This window comes from Ichthyophthirius multifiliis (genome assembly GCF_000220395.1).
Source record: "Ichthyophthirius multifiliis unplaced genomic scaffold scaff_1120509250971, whole genome shotgun sequence".
Classification (NCBI taxonomy): Eukaryota; Ciliophora; class Oligohymenophorea; order Hymenostomatida; genus Ichthyophthirius; species Ichthyophthirius multifiliis.
In genome coordinates, this window is record NW_004086326.1 from 49,374 (window position 1) to 62,224 (window position 12,851).

The 12,851-nt window shown below is 15.5% G+C and overlaps 2 protein-coding genes across 2 annotated transcripts, besides 26 other annotated features; both read right to left on the reverse strand. All coding sequences in view use genetic code 6, as the record gives it.

Annotated features, from left to right (window-relative positions):
- Nucleotides 1–1,274: 1,274 nt before the first annotated feature.
- Nucleotides 1,275–1,314: a microsatellite.
- Nucleotides 1,278–1,310: a microsatellite.
- Nucleotides 1,315–1,555: 241 nt separating the features above from the next.
- On the reverse strand, nucleotides 1,556–3,340 carry IMG5_122050 (branched-chain amino acid aminotransferase, putative). The gene is made up of 7 exons (XM_004032413.1): nucleotides 3,266–3,340; nucleotides 3,139–3,222; nucleotides 2,655–3,092; nucleotides 2,197–2,604; nucleotides 2,044–2,130; nucleotides 1,730–1,882; nucleotides 1,556–1,671 (listed from the first exon to the last, which is right to left on the reverse strand). The coding sequence occupies exons 1-7, from the start codon at nucleotides 3,284–3,286 to the stop codon at nucleotides 1,630–1,632; spliced, it is 1,233 nt and encodes a 410-aa protein (XP_004032461.1). The 5' UTR covers nucleotides 3,287–3,340; the 3' UTR covers nucleotides 1,556–1,629.
- Nucleotides 3,341–3,410: 70 nt separating this feature from the next.
- Nucleotides 3,411–3,492: a microsatellite.
- Nucleotides 3,418–3,503: a microsatellite.
- Nucleotides 3,504–3,578: 75 nt separating this feature from the next.
- Nucleotides 3,579–3,623: a microsatellite.
- Nucleotides 3,581–3,669: a microsatellite.
- Nucleotides 3,670–3,820: 151 nt separating this feature from the next.
- Nucleotides 3,821–3,866: a microsatellite.
- Nucleotides 3,867–4,658: 792 nt separating this feature from the next.
- Nucleotides 4,659–4,700: a microsatellite.
- Nucleotides 4,697–4,764: a microsatellite.
- Nucleotides 4,747–4,794: a microsatellite.
- Nucleotides 4,758–4,789: a microsatellite.
- Nucleotides 4,795–5,111: 317 nt separating the features above from the next.
- IMG5_122060 (zinc c2h2 type family protein, putative) lies at nucleotides 5,112–5,988 on the reverse strand (the record flags this gene model as incomplete). Its single annotated transcript, XM_004032414.1, has 2 exons — nucleotides 5,112–5,490; nucleotides 5,693–5,988. 2 exons carry the CDS (start codon nucleotides 5,986–5,988, stop codon nucleotides 5,112–5,114), a joined length of 675 nt encoding a protein of 224 aa, XP_004032462.1.
- Nucleotides 5,620–5,664: a microsatellite.
- Nucleotides 5,989–6,592: 604 nt separating the features above from the next.
- Nucleotides 6,593–6,635: a microsatellite.
- Nucleotides 6,612–6,686: a microsatellite.
- Nucleotides 6,687–8,454: 1,768 nt separating this feature from the next.
- Nucleotides 8,455–8,490: a microsatellite.
- Nucleotides 8,491–10,020: 1,530 nt separating this feature from the next.
- Nucleotides 10,021–10,082: a microsatellite.
- Nucleotides 10,083–10,105: 23 nt separating this feature from the next.
- Nucleotides 10,106–10,155: a microsatellite.
- A 78-nt stretch (nucleotides 10,156–10,233) lies between these two features.
- Nucleotides 10,234–10,310: a microsatellite.
- Nucleotides 10,299–10,351: a microsatellite.
- Nucleotides 10,316–10,375: a microsatellite.
- Nucleotides 10,316–10,383: a microsatellite.
- Nucleotides 10,317–10,361: a microsatellite.
- Nucleotides 10,384–10,676: 293 nt separating the features above from the next.
- Nucleotides 10,677–10,746: a microsatellite.
- A 1,371-nt stretch (nucleotides 10,747–12,117) lies between these two features.
- Nucleotides 12,118–12,168: a microsatellite.
- Nucleotides 12,127–12,182: a microsatellite.
- Nucleotides 12,183–12,269: 87 nt separating this feature from the next.
- Nucleotides 12,270–12,301: a microsatellite.
- Nucleotides 12,302–12,851: the final 550 nt, after the last annotated feature.

Genomic DNA, 12,851 nt, shown 5'->3' on the forward strand with positions numbered 1-12,851 from the left:
ATTATATATTATATATGTAAAAACTTCAATCATTAAAAAATCAAATGATAAAAATTTCATATTTAAACTAAAAATAAGCACAAGACTTTGACAATGAACTAATGAGTATATAAATAGGTTTCAAACTTGAATAATTAATGGAATTAGCAGGATAATCTGTAGCTCATTGCACACATCATATAATAAAAGTTCACCATAATTCTTATCCTAAGCTCAAAAAAATATTATTTATAGCTGGCCCAGGAAATAATGGAGGAGATGCAATGGTAGCTGCTAGACATTTATAAATGTATAATGGAAAATATATGACTGAATTATTATATTTTAAAAATCCAGAAAAATAATTTTTTTAATCGTTAATATAATCTTGTAAAAGTAATAATGTAAATGTGAGTAAATATGAAGAAATCATATAAAACCAAAACATTTTAGATTATTTAAATTCATTTGAACTTATTATAGATGGAATTTTTGGGTTTTCATTCAAACCTCCTTCCAAATAACCTTATACTGATGTTCTGGAAGGATTTAAAAATTGTGTGGTTCCAATTTTTTCTATCGATATACCAAGCGGATGGGATGTAGAAAAAGGAAATACATAAAATTTATTTGAGCCTTAATATCTTATTTCTTTAACTCTACCTAAAATCGGGATATAAGGATTTAAAGGCAAACATTTTTTAGGCGGAAGATTTGTCCCTTAATAATTAGCTGAAAAATATGGATTAAATATACCTGAATATATAGATAATGATACTTTCGTTGAGATATGAAAAAAAAATATATAATATATATTTATATGCTAGTTTAGGTTATGCAGAAAAAAAATTCTAAAAAAATTAAAAATTTCCAAATAATAATTGATATTTTTTTTTTATAAATATTGAACAGCGTTATTATATTTATTTTTAATAATTTTAAATAAATAAGGGTTAATAAAAATAATAGTAAAAAAAGATTTAAAAAAAATATTAAAATTAAAAATACAACTTTTAATATCTTTTTATTTATTAAATAATATCTAAAATAATTTTTTATTTAAAGATATAAATTTTATTAATTATATATTTTTATTAAATTTTAGTAGCCGAATTATTCGCGCCAAAACTAAATTAGTATTTTCTTAATGTCTAACTAATTTAATTCATAAAATTATAAATATTTAATTTATAAATAAAAAAATTAATTATCCTAATATTAATTATCCTATTTATTAAAATACATTATACATTATAGTTTAACCTTAAAATAATAATTTAAAGTTTTAATGACTATATTATATTTATATTCTTATATATGTTATATTTTATTATAGAAAGTTATTAAAAATTTTAGATTATTATAATAGGAGTAAAATATAAAAATAATTTAATTAATTCACAAAATTTATTAAACATAATTGTTTATTAAAAAAAGTTTGTATAAAAGTTTTATTTTTATTTTAATTTAAAATTTATTATTAATAATAAAATATTTTTTCATTATATTTTAATATAAAACAAATAATTCAGAGTTTTAAAAAGAATTATTGAATATTAGTTATATAAAATTACTTGTTTTATTATTATTTAATACATAATTTAATAAATTTATTATAACGAAACATTATTAATTTTTCATTAAACTCATTCATTCTACTATTTAAGCCCATTCGTGTTCAACATCTCCATACTAAAAAATAAGTAAAAATAAATATAATATAATATTTTATTTTTGAGTAAAAATTTACCTAAATATTTTAAATTGTGGTATTTAGTCTATAAGCTAATTCACCTGCACCTAATTCTTTGTTTATTTTTATTTTATATGTATCTCCATTATAGTAAAACTATTCAATCGGACAAACGATAACGGCAGTACCACATCCAAAAGACTCAATAATCTTTTAGTTTATAATAAAATTTAACAGAATAATTAAATTTAATATTTTATAGTTTTTCAATGTTTGCTTTTATTATAACAATAAAAAAATATCGATAATCTATATTCGCATTTGTTACAATAATTGCAAACATTAAAAGTTTTGGAATATTAATATAATACTCTATCTTCTTTAACTGCCTTAGTAATTTCATATATTTTTATATTTCTTTCTGTAACTTTAAATTCTCCCCATGATTTAGTTAATTTCTTTTTTTTAATTTAAATTAGAATTGATATATAATTTTAAATAAAAGGGTATTAAAATATTAATACTAATATTGTGTCTCTAATAACACCTGGTAATATAGTTCCTTCATCTAAATAAGGCGTTATTAATTCTTTTTCTCCTTATTCATTAAACCAAAGGAAAAATATATTAGATGTACCAACTTCAAGAAGACTTTTTTTAAATAAAAAATAATTTTCTAAAAAACATTACTTATCTTCCCATAACCAAAGCACTTATTAATACCCTTTTTCTTCAGCTTATTAACTAATTGGAATAGTAGGACCATAATTACCTCCGATTTTCAAATTTCCTGTACCTCCTGGAGCTGCTCTAATTCTTTTAGGTTCACAATATAATTTTATTGGTTTAAATCCTGAAGGATAATAAGGGCCAACAGGTGAAAAAACACAAAAAAGCTTGGCTTTATCAGGAGCTCTTACTCCTAATTTTTCCTTTTATGTATATGAAAATTAAAAAAATACTATTCAATTTTTTTTTATACATCCATAGAAATTCCAGTAGGTCTTATATACAATGAGAATCCACGTTTGTTGGGGACCCATCTTTCATCTACTTTGACTAAATCTTTAATACATTTAAGAAACTCCTTTCCATCAAAATCAGGTAATGATAAAGATTTCATAGAATTTTTTAGACGGAACATATTCGCATCAGATCTAAACATACGTATTTTTCCGTCTGTACCTTTAAAAGCTTTAGTTCCTTCAAAACATTATATAGCATAATGAATAGAAGAGCAAAAAGGATGCATTTAAATATGCTCAAATGGATGTATAATAGGTTTTTACCAACCAGTTGATTAATCAAAATCTATTGTTAGCATATGTTCAGTATGAAAAGCACCGAATCTCATTTTTTCTGGGTTTAATTCAGGAAGTTATTTGGAGAATTAAGAACGGTTTATAGATAAATCTTTATGCTTAAAATAACATTTTATATTAATATATTATATTTTTATGATTTACATAAAAAGTTTATTTTGAAGATAAGTCCATACAATCATAATATGATTTAGATGAAAAAGTGTAATGTAATAAATTTTAAAATTTCTTTTATATTAACTATAATGACTATTAAAATTAAAATTTTTACATTTTTAAAAATAGAAAGCATTTATTATATAATTTTAATTTTGTGTCTTATTTGATTTTTACTTCTTTTTCAATCAATGAAAAATAAATTAAATAAAATAAATAAATTTATTTTAATATAATTTTTAAAGTTTTATTTTAATATATATTTATTTATTATTTATTTAATATTCGATATTATTTATTTATTATACTTCTATAATATTTATTTAATATTTTTTTATTATTAATATAATATTTAATTCATAATTATATTAATTTTTTGTTTTATATATTCAACTATATTTTTTTTTTTAAAAAAAAAAAAAAAATTATTTATTATAATTTTTTTTTTATATTATCATTTATTTATTTTTATTTTAAATATATATTATGATTTTTATTTTTATAAAATTTTAATTTTTTATAGTTTCGTTTAATTGTATATAAATATTTTTTTAAATTTGTTTAATATTTTCTAAGAATTTTTCAATATATTTTACTAATTTTTAGACTTTTTTATTTAACTCTAGATTACCTTATAATTTCTAAATATAGTTTAGTAACAAAAAAATTTTTTTTTAATATAAATATTATTATATTTTTTAAAAATATATTATTATCATTCTATGTTTTTAATAATTTATATTTCTATTTATATAATATTTTATTCTGAACATAATTTAAGGTGTAATTGCTTTAATACATATTATTTCTTAAGTGATTACATTATTTACTTTATAAGATTCTTTGATTTTTTTTGTAATTAACTTAAATTATATTATTTATTATTCTTGCATATACAGATGCATTAAAATAATAACATTATAAAATTTAAATAATTTTTTTTAATTATATAATATTTTTAGATCTGTATAAACAATTAAAAAATACTGCAAAAAGAATTTATATTATGCCATTTTCCCAAATTTAAAGTTTATTTAACATATTATTCTATTTTAAATAAATTATAAGTATAAATATTTAAAATAAATTAGAGTCTCACATTTTTTAAATTTATATATAGAGTAATTATACTAAAGTTTTTTTTTATGTAAAAGAATCATTATAGTTTAAGACATTTGAAATCCAGAATCGTATAATAATTAAATCTTTATATCAATAGACATTTCTTCGTTAATATAAGGATTGGGATTACTTAAGTTTTAATAATCCACTTATTTTTCGAATTAGAAATTTTTTAATTTTTTATAAATAAATTTTGATAAATTTTTTATTTAATTATTATGAGTGATGAAATATTGCAAACTATATTATAATTACATAAAAAAAATCATATATTTGAATTTTCAGTTTTTTCATTTATTAAAATAAATAACTAAATAAATCATCATAAAATAAATATTCAAAATTTATAATCTTTTTATTTTTAATAAGATCCTGTTTTAAAATAGAATTTTATATTTATAAATTTTAAATGTTATTAATTTTTATTTTATTTAAATAAATTAATAAATTTAAACTTAAAAATAAAAAATTTAATTTAAATAAAATAAAATTGTTTATATATTAAAATTTTTATATAAATTATAAAACTAATAGATATATTAAATATAAATTAAAATAATATTTAGTAATATATATTTTTAAGGAATTTATCTAAATAAATTATATTTGAATATAATCAAACAATATTTTTACTAGCTTTTTTAATTAGCTATTGATTATTAATATTTTTATTAATCTACAAATTTAATTCTAATTTGTTTACGTTAATATTATCATTATATTTACTATCATCATCTTCAGTATTATATATTTCTTCTCTTTCTTAACTCAGACTTTACATTAATATATTTTCTTAATTTTAAAGTTATTCACATTTTATTAATCTATCTTTTTTCTTTTCATATTATTCTTTAAAATACTTAAATAAAATAAATTTATAAAACACTTATAATAAAAAAAATACTTGTAAATATCCAGGAGGAAAATTCAAATTTTAATATGGTGTTGATTTTCCTTATTCTTAAGCCATGCATATTGAAAGCTAAATTATTAAAATATTTAAATGCATAAATATATATAAAAAAAATAACAGCTAATCTTTCTCTTTCAGTTTTATTTCCTCCATTATGCTTAAGTTTTATATGTAGGTTCAATGATACTTCTGATCCATATAATTTAGAACATTCAACATAGGGACAAATTTAGCTTTTTTCTATTTCATTCGAAGTTCTTCTGTTTTTTTTTTTATTTTTCATGCAAATTAATTTTTAGTATTCTCTATGCAAATTCTTTTAAAAAAACATGAATAAAATCATAAAAAAATTTCATAAATACATGATAAATTATTTTATTTACAAAATAAAAAATTAAAATTAAATTGGATTAAAAAATAAGCATATTTAACATTATTATTTTTTTATAATTATAATTTTTTTTATGTATATTATTTTTAGGTTTTATATTATTATATTATAAACACTTTTTTAAATGTTATACAAATTTAGTATATTATAACTTTAATATTACTTCTAATTCGTTTAGTTTTGAATCTAGCACTTAATTATCAGTTGATAGTTCATTTATTTTAGAAATCATCATTTCATTCATTAAGTATGTTTTCCAAAATTCTTAATAGTAGTTAGTTTATTAATTATATTTTGGGTAAACTTAAAAATTTAATAAATATAATTATAAAAATATTAGTAATTTTTATTTTTACTTTCTGTATTTTAAGATATTTAAGAATTGGAAGTGTTTATTTATTCTGCTATCCATATGTCTGATTTATTGTTTTTAAGATCTGTTACATGTCCTATAGTTTATTTAATATCATTTTCAATTTACTATAAATCTCTTGTTTATTAAGAATTCTGAGTATTTTATTGTTATTAATAACTAAATGAGTCGTTTAAAGCATTTTATTAATTAGAATTTTCACAAAAAGACATTTTTTTTTAATTTATAATTCTACTTAATTATTATTTATTTTTTAATATATATTATATTATTAACTGATTTTTTTTTTTCTTTTTAAAAAAGAAAAATGAAAAAATATGTTAAAAATAATAAAGTGATTGAATTATAAATAAAAAAATATATGTATATATAAAAAATTTTATAATTATATTATTTTTAATATATAATTTTTTATTTTATTCTTTATATTTTTGTTTAAGTAATTTAATTTAATTTAATTTACTCAACACCGTTTATTCTTTTAAAATTTATTTTAATTACTAACAAAAAATAAGCTATAATTAATTACTTAGCCGACATTTATATATATTTTATATTTTAAATGAATAATTTATTGGTTTTATAAATATTTATGGAGATATTATTATCAATAATTTGAAAATACATAAGATTTTTTTCAAATAAAAAAATAATTATTAATATGCAAAAAAAAAAATATATAATATTTTTTTTTTGATTGCACAAAAAAAAATATATAATGTCTTTTTTTTTGATTGAATTTTTAAATTAAAAGTATTGTAAAAATAATATTCAAAAGTAAAATTTTTATGATAACTATAATTTTTTGACATTTTAAGAGTTTTTTTCAAGTCTATAAAAAGTTTTTAATAAATACTAATTAGGACTTCATAATAATTCTAATTTTTAATTAGTCTAATTCAATACTTTTTATAATAAATTAATTTAATATCTATCGTTTCTTATATTTTTTTACATTAGATTTGTTCTTTTCTAATTATGGTTTTCTGTTTCGTTTGTTGTTTTTGTTTTTGCTTTTGCATTTTGCTTTTTAATATTTAAAAATAATATGTAAATTATAATTAATTAAAAGAATATTTATAATAATTATTAATTAGTTTAGTTTAATTTTAATAAAAATTAATTTTTTTATAAAGCTAAATTAAATCATAATAATTTAAATGAAACAAAAAATTATGATAAAAACAAGTTATTTAAAATATCATCTATATTTTAAATTTTTGATTATCATTTATAAAAAATAAAAAAATATAATTTTTATTTCTTTTATTTAGTTTCTAAGATTAATTTTTTTTCATTTTTTATCTTTGTGTTACAATTTTCTTAACTAATAATAAGTATGTGTATTAATAAAGTTTTAACATATTTATTTTATTTAACTTTTATTGAAATCATTTTTCTCTCCATATTCCTAAAGGGAATTTTAGGAAGATATTGAAAATAAATTATCACCCATTTCTTCTTTAAGAGTAATTATATTCATAGAAGAACTATTAAAAAATACATAATTTTTTATAAAAATTTATTTACCCTTTTTTTTTATTTTATTGATGTATTTCATATTATTATTGCTATTATAATTATACTAATTATTATTAAGATTAATTTTATTAATTACAATCATTTATTTAATTTTCAATTATATTTTTATGCTATTAAAATTAATAGCTTTTTTTTTTCTAATAATAAGAATTTTTTATTTTTTTGGATGATCTTTTTAGGAGGCTACTTTATTAAAATTAGAAACTTATTTTTCATTTTATTAATTTTGAATTAATATTTTTTTTTTTAAATTGCAATCGTTATTTAAAGTACAAATTTTATTTTTTAATCCTTATTATTCATTTTATAGTTTTTGTAATTTTTCTTATTTTATTAAAATTATACTTTCCAAAGCCATTTATTAGAAATTTAGTTTTTTAATTTATTCATTAAAGGTTTCATTCTGTAATTTATTTTCATCGAGTTGTTGCTTCATTTATTTTTAAATAATAAATTCTTTTCTTAATTCATCTAAATGCTAATTACTTTTTACAAAATCTGACTCCTGTTTTTATAAATAACCATATAATTATTAGGTTTAGATTTTTAAGTCTTGTTATTATAATTCATATAAACTATTTTATTAATTAAAGAATAAAATTTAAAATTCTATTTAGTTTAATTATTCTTTTTAGCTATTTTTTTCTTTTTAATAATCTTGTTAGCATTATTTACTTAGAAACAGACATGATTATTAAAATAAAATAATAAAAATAAAAATTTATTTGATATTGTAAAAAAATAATTTACATTTAATTTATTTTATCATCAGCTATTTATATTAATTATACGATTATAATGTTTAAAGAATCCTAACTTTGATTTTATGAATTTAAATTAAACTATTATAATTAATTTTTTATATTTTATAAATCTGATTCTATTATATTCATAGAAAACTTAATTGTTTTTTTTACAAATATATAATATAATTTAAAGAAAATATACTAATAAAATTAATTAAAATTTTAATTTTTATATAAATTTTAATAATTATATTTAAATTTTTTTTAATTTAAATAAATAAACTACATTCAAAAACCATTTAATTTTTCATCCAATTCGTAAATTTCTTTTTTTAATAATATTACCATTCTCATGAGGTTGATTATTTTTCCATTCTCCCATATATTTTTTATTTTGATTATAAACAAATGTTTTAAATCCTACTTTATATCATCAAATTATTATCCATCATAGCTTTATCAATTTTCAAAAAATATTTACATTTGCCATTTATTTTCCATCATATTCTTTTCATATTGGAAACATCTTAAATTAATCCACTAATAAATACTGTAAATTTTGTCATATAAGACGCACTCTATAAGTCGCACTGCAGCTTATAAAAAATCCTGTATATGCGTTTAACCATTAAAATTTGCATTCAATTGCATTTAAGGATTTTCAATATTTCACGAACATAATGCTGTCTATAAAATTTATATAGAAAGTTTTTCATTATTTTAGATTTAGCATTAATGGAATATTCAGTATTTATAATAATAGAGATATATTTTATTAAAAAAAAAAAAAAAAAATAGAAAATTTTTCCTTAATTATTTTCAAATTATCCAGATAAAAAGATTTGTCTAAAAAAAACATAAAAACTTGAATTTATTTATTTTTGAAATCACCATCACAATAACTATTATTTGGCTAGAATTTTTTTGGTTTTTGATGATAATTATCATTAAGCCATAATCCAATATATTCTTATCAGTTTACATATAAAAAGTGCCTTTTCCATTATCTTACCCATTAATCCATCCACATTGGTAAATATTTCCATTAAGATTAATAATTCTTCCAATTTTATTAGATTTATCATCTTTCCATTAGACAATTTAAAAACTTTCATCTTTACATAAAGAATACCTTTTCCAAATCTTTTTCGGATAATCTATATTTTATCATATATATATCCTTAACTATTTTAATATATTTAAAATTTTATTATCCTTTATTTAATCATGAATCAAATTTTTAATTTGTAATATTAATTGTTTTTTATATTATTCAACATTTAATTATAACCATACTTCTGAGTCTGATTAATGTTCTTCTGTTTGTTCTTTTTTATATTTAAAACAATAAAGGATATTCAAATATACATTTTAATGAACATGAATAAATTAAATATTAGATTTTAAATATTATATTGTTAATTTTTATTTATAGACATTAAAAAATTTTAAATGATTAAATTTTAAATATAATATAAAATAATGTACAGATAATTAACAATTAACACTCACTATTAAAATTAATATACTTTAATATAGTTATAGAGTAATTTCGCTAAATATCTACATTATTTAAATAAAAATGTTATATGGATAAATAATATTAATTTAAGTAATTATTAAGATAATAAATAAAATTATTAAAAATTTACAACTATTTGATGATATAATAATAGATAGTAGAAAGTATACTTGTATTAAAGTTCACTTATTCTAAAAAAGTAAAATTTTAAATAAAAAATATAATATAAAAAAAAAAATAAGATTTTATTTAAAAATATAAATTATATATTATTATTATTATTATTATAATTATTATTATTATTATTATTATTATTATTATTAATTTTTAATATATTAAAAAAACAAAATTATATTATTTTTTATTTTTTTAAATTATTAATTTTTTTTATTTTAATCTAAATATATTTTGATTAAATTCTTTACTATATGATTTTTATTTTTATTTTATAACAATAATTTATTGACTTTTTACTTTTTTATTATTTTAATCATATTTTTTTTTTTATATTATTAATATTATTTCTTTTTTTTTTTTTCATATTTTTTTTTAAGAAATTATATTTTATTTTTATATATTATATTTTATTTTTTATATATTATTAATTGTATTTTTTCAAATATTTTTTTTTTACATTTTATTTTATCATTAGTTTTATGTTCAAAATATATACTATAAAAATATTAATTTTCATTATAAATTATACATAATTTTATATTTTATTTTTATAAAATAATAATGTAAATTTTATTTTATTTTAATTTAATTAATTTAATTTTTATTTTAATAATATTATGATTTTTTGTTGAATAAATATTATTTATAAAATTAAAATATTTTTTTTATTATTATAAAACCTATTTTTATAAGAAAATAAAATTATTTAAATTTATAAATGTTTTTTATTTATTTATTCTAAAATAATTATTAATTTTACAATAAAAATAATAATAAATAATATTAAAATAAAAAAAATAATTTATTAATCAATTATAATATTTTAAAATATCTATATATAGTTTTAATTTATCATAATTTTTAATTATTAAATGATTTATTAAAAATATTCTTATATCTTTAAGATAAATTAGAATTAAAATTATTTTATATTTAATCATATTAATGTTCTTAAGTATTTATATTTATATTTTTTTTGTTTCTTGTTAAATTTAAAAATCTAGTATTTCTTGTAAAAGATTTTCTTTCTTTTTCTTGATTTATATAATTTTTAACGAATTCATAATCACTAGTTTATATGTTTTCTATAATATTAACATTTTAATTAAAAAAAATCTAAAATTTTTATAAAAAAAAAAACTAATATAATAGTAATAGTATAAAAAATATACGTTTTTAATCTAATCAACTAAATTAAAATCTAATAACAGAAAAATAAATTATGAAGCATTAATTAAAATATTTTCCTTTTCTATTTAAAATAAAACATCTTTAATAATTTCTAAAATTTTAATATCAATTTAAGAAATATCCATATTTTAAACTGATATAAATCCTTTTTACTAAGAATCAAGTTTATGAAATATTTATTCTAATTATTAATATAATTATATATCTTCTACCTATAATTTTTTTTATATATTTTTATTGCTTTGATTTATTTATAATTATAAAAATGATGATAAATTAAGTTTATTTAAATGCCTTTATTATAATTTCTTTTAACTGGATAAAAGCATATTTTAAGACATATAATTAAGTTTTTTATTAAAAAAGCTTAATCCATTTACGAATTAATGGCTTCTTTATCTTCTTTATTTATTTAATTCGTATTCTAAAGCTGAAAATAAAAATAAAATAAAAAAATATTTACATAAAAGAGCATCTTTTTAATTAATAATTTAAGAAACTTTTTAATAAATTTTAGATTTTTTATCAATTGAAGGAGTAAAATATTATTATCGAGTATTTGAGTCGTCTTAATTTTTAAGTTTTTCAAACTTTTCAAGATCAATTTTTCTTTAAATAAATGACTTTTCGTTTAATAATCGATTTACACTTTTTTCTTATAAATACTTTGAAATTTTTTAATCACTTTTATAGAATATATTAGGCGAAAAAGTATATATTTATTAAGAATAAGAACTTTTTTGGCATAACTCTTTGCTGGTGCTTAAGTATTATGGATTACTTTTAGAACGTTATTCAGCGATGTATTTGCTTAAAGCAGAAATCTTCGGTTTCTACTAACAAATTTTTTATATATCTATATTGTTTTAGTTATATTTTTCTTATAACCTTTAATTTTTATAATTCCTTCAACTATTAAGCGATCTTCAATTTTACATTTAAGCTTCAAATTTGCTGATTAAGGAGAAATTTTAGGATGAAAAGTATTTGTTTAAATATTTTTTTAAATTTCTTTTTATTTATTTTATTAAATTTGTTTTTCAAGTCTTTTTTAATGTTAAAAATTATCATCATATAATTTTAAAAAATGGGTTTAGCATTTTTTCTGATTTATATGATTTACTTTTATTATTAATTAAGAGTTATTTGATTATTTTAATTATTTATTATTTTATTTGCTATTTTTTTTGTAAAGTTATTAGCATAATATTCATTGAAAAATTCGTCTTTTTTTTACTACAATAATTATTTTTTATCTTATTACTTTTTATTTAGATTTTAAGATATTATTTATTTTTAACCATTTATAATATTTAGATTAAGATCTACATGTTTATTGTCTGGTTTTAAATGTTGTAAATTATTATTTGTTTTTTAATTTTAAGATAAGCAATTTATTACTTAAAATTCTTGATCTTAAATAAAATATTTTTACTTTTATTTGTAATTAAATTATTAAAAAATACTTTATTCTATAAATTTTATGTATTCTTTTTATAAATTGTTCTTTGTGCAAAATTGGGATGCTAATTATTGTATGTTTTATCCTTTATGTAATTCAATTGTATCTTTTCTTCCTTTTTCTATATCTATGTTTATTATAATCTTTTTTTATGTTTCTTAATTCATATTTTTTATATTTTTAAATTGAAAATAATTTATATAATATTTAAGTAAATTAATTAAATTATAATTAAATTTATATTTCTATATAGTAATTTAAA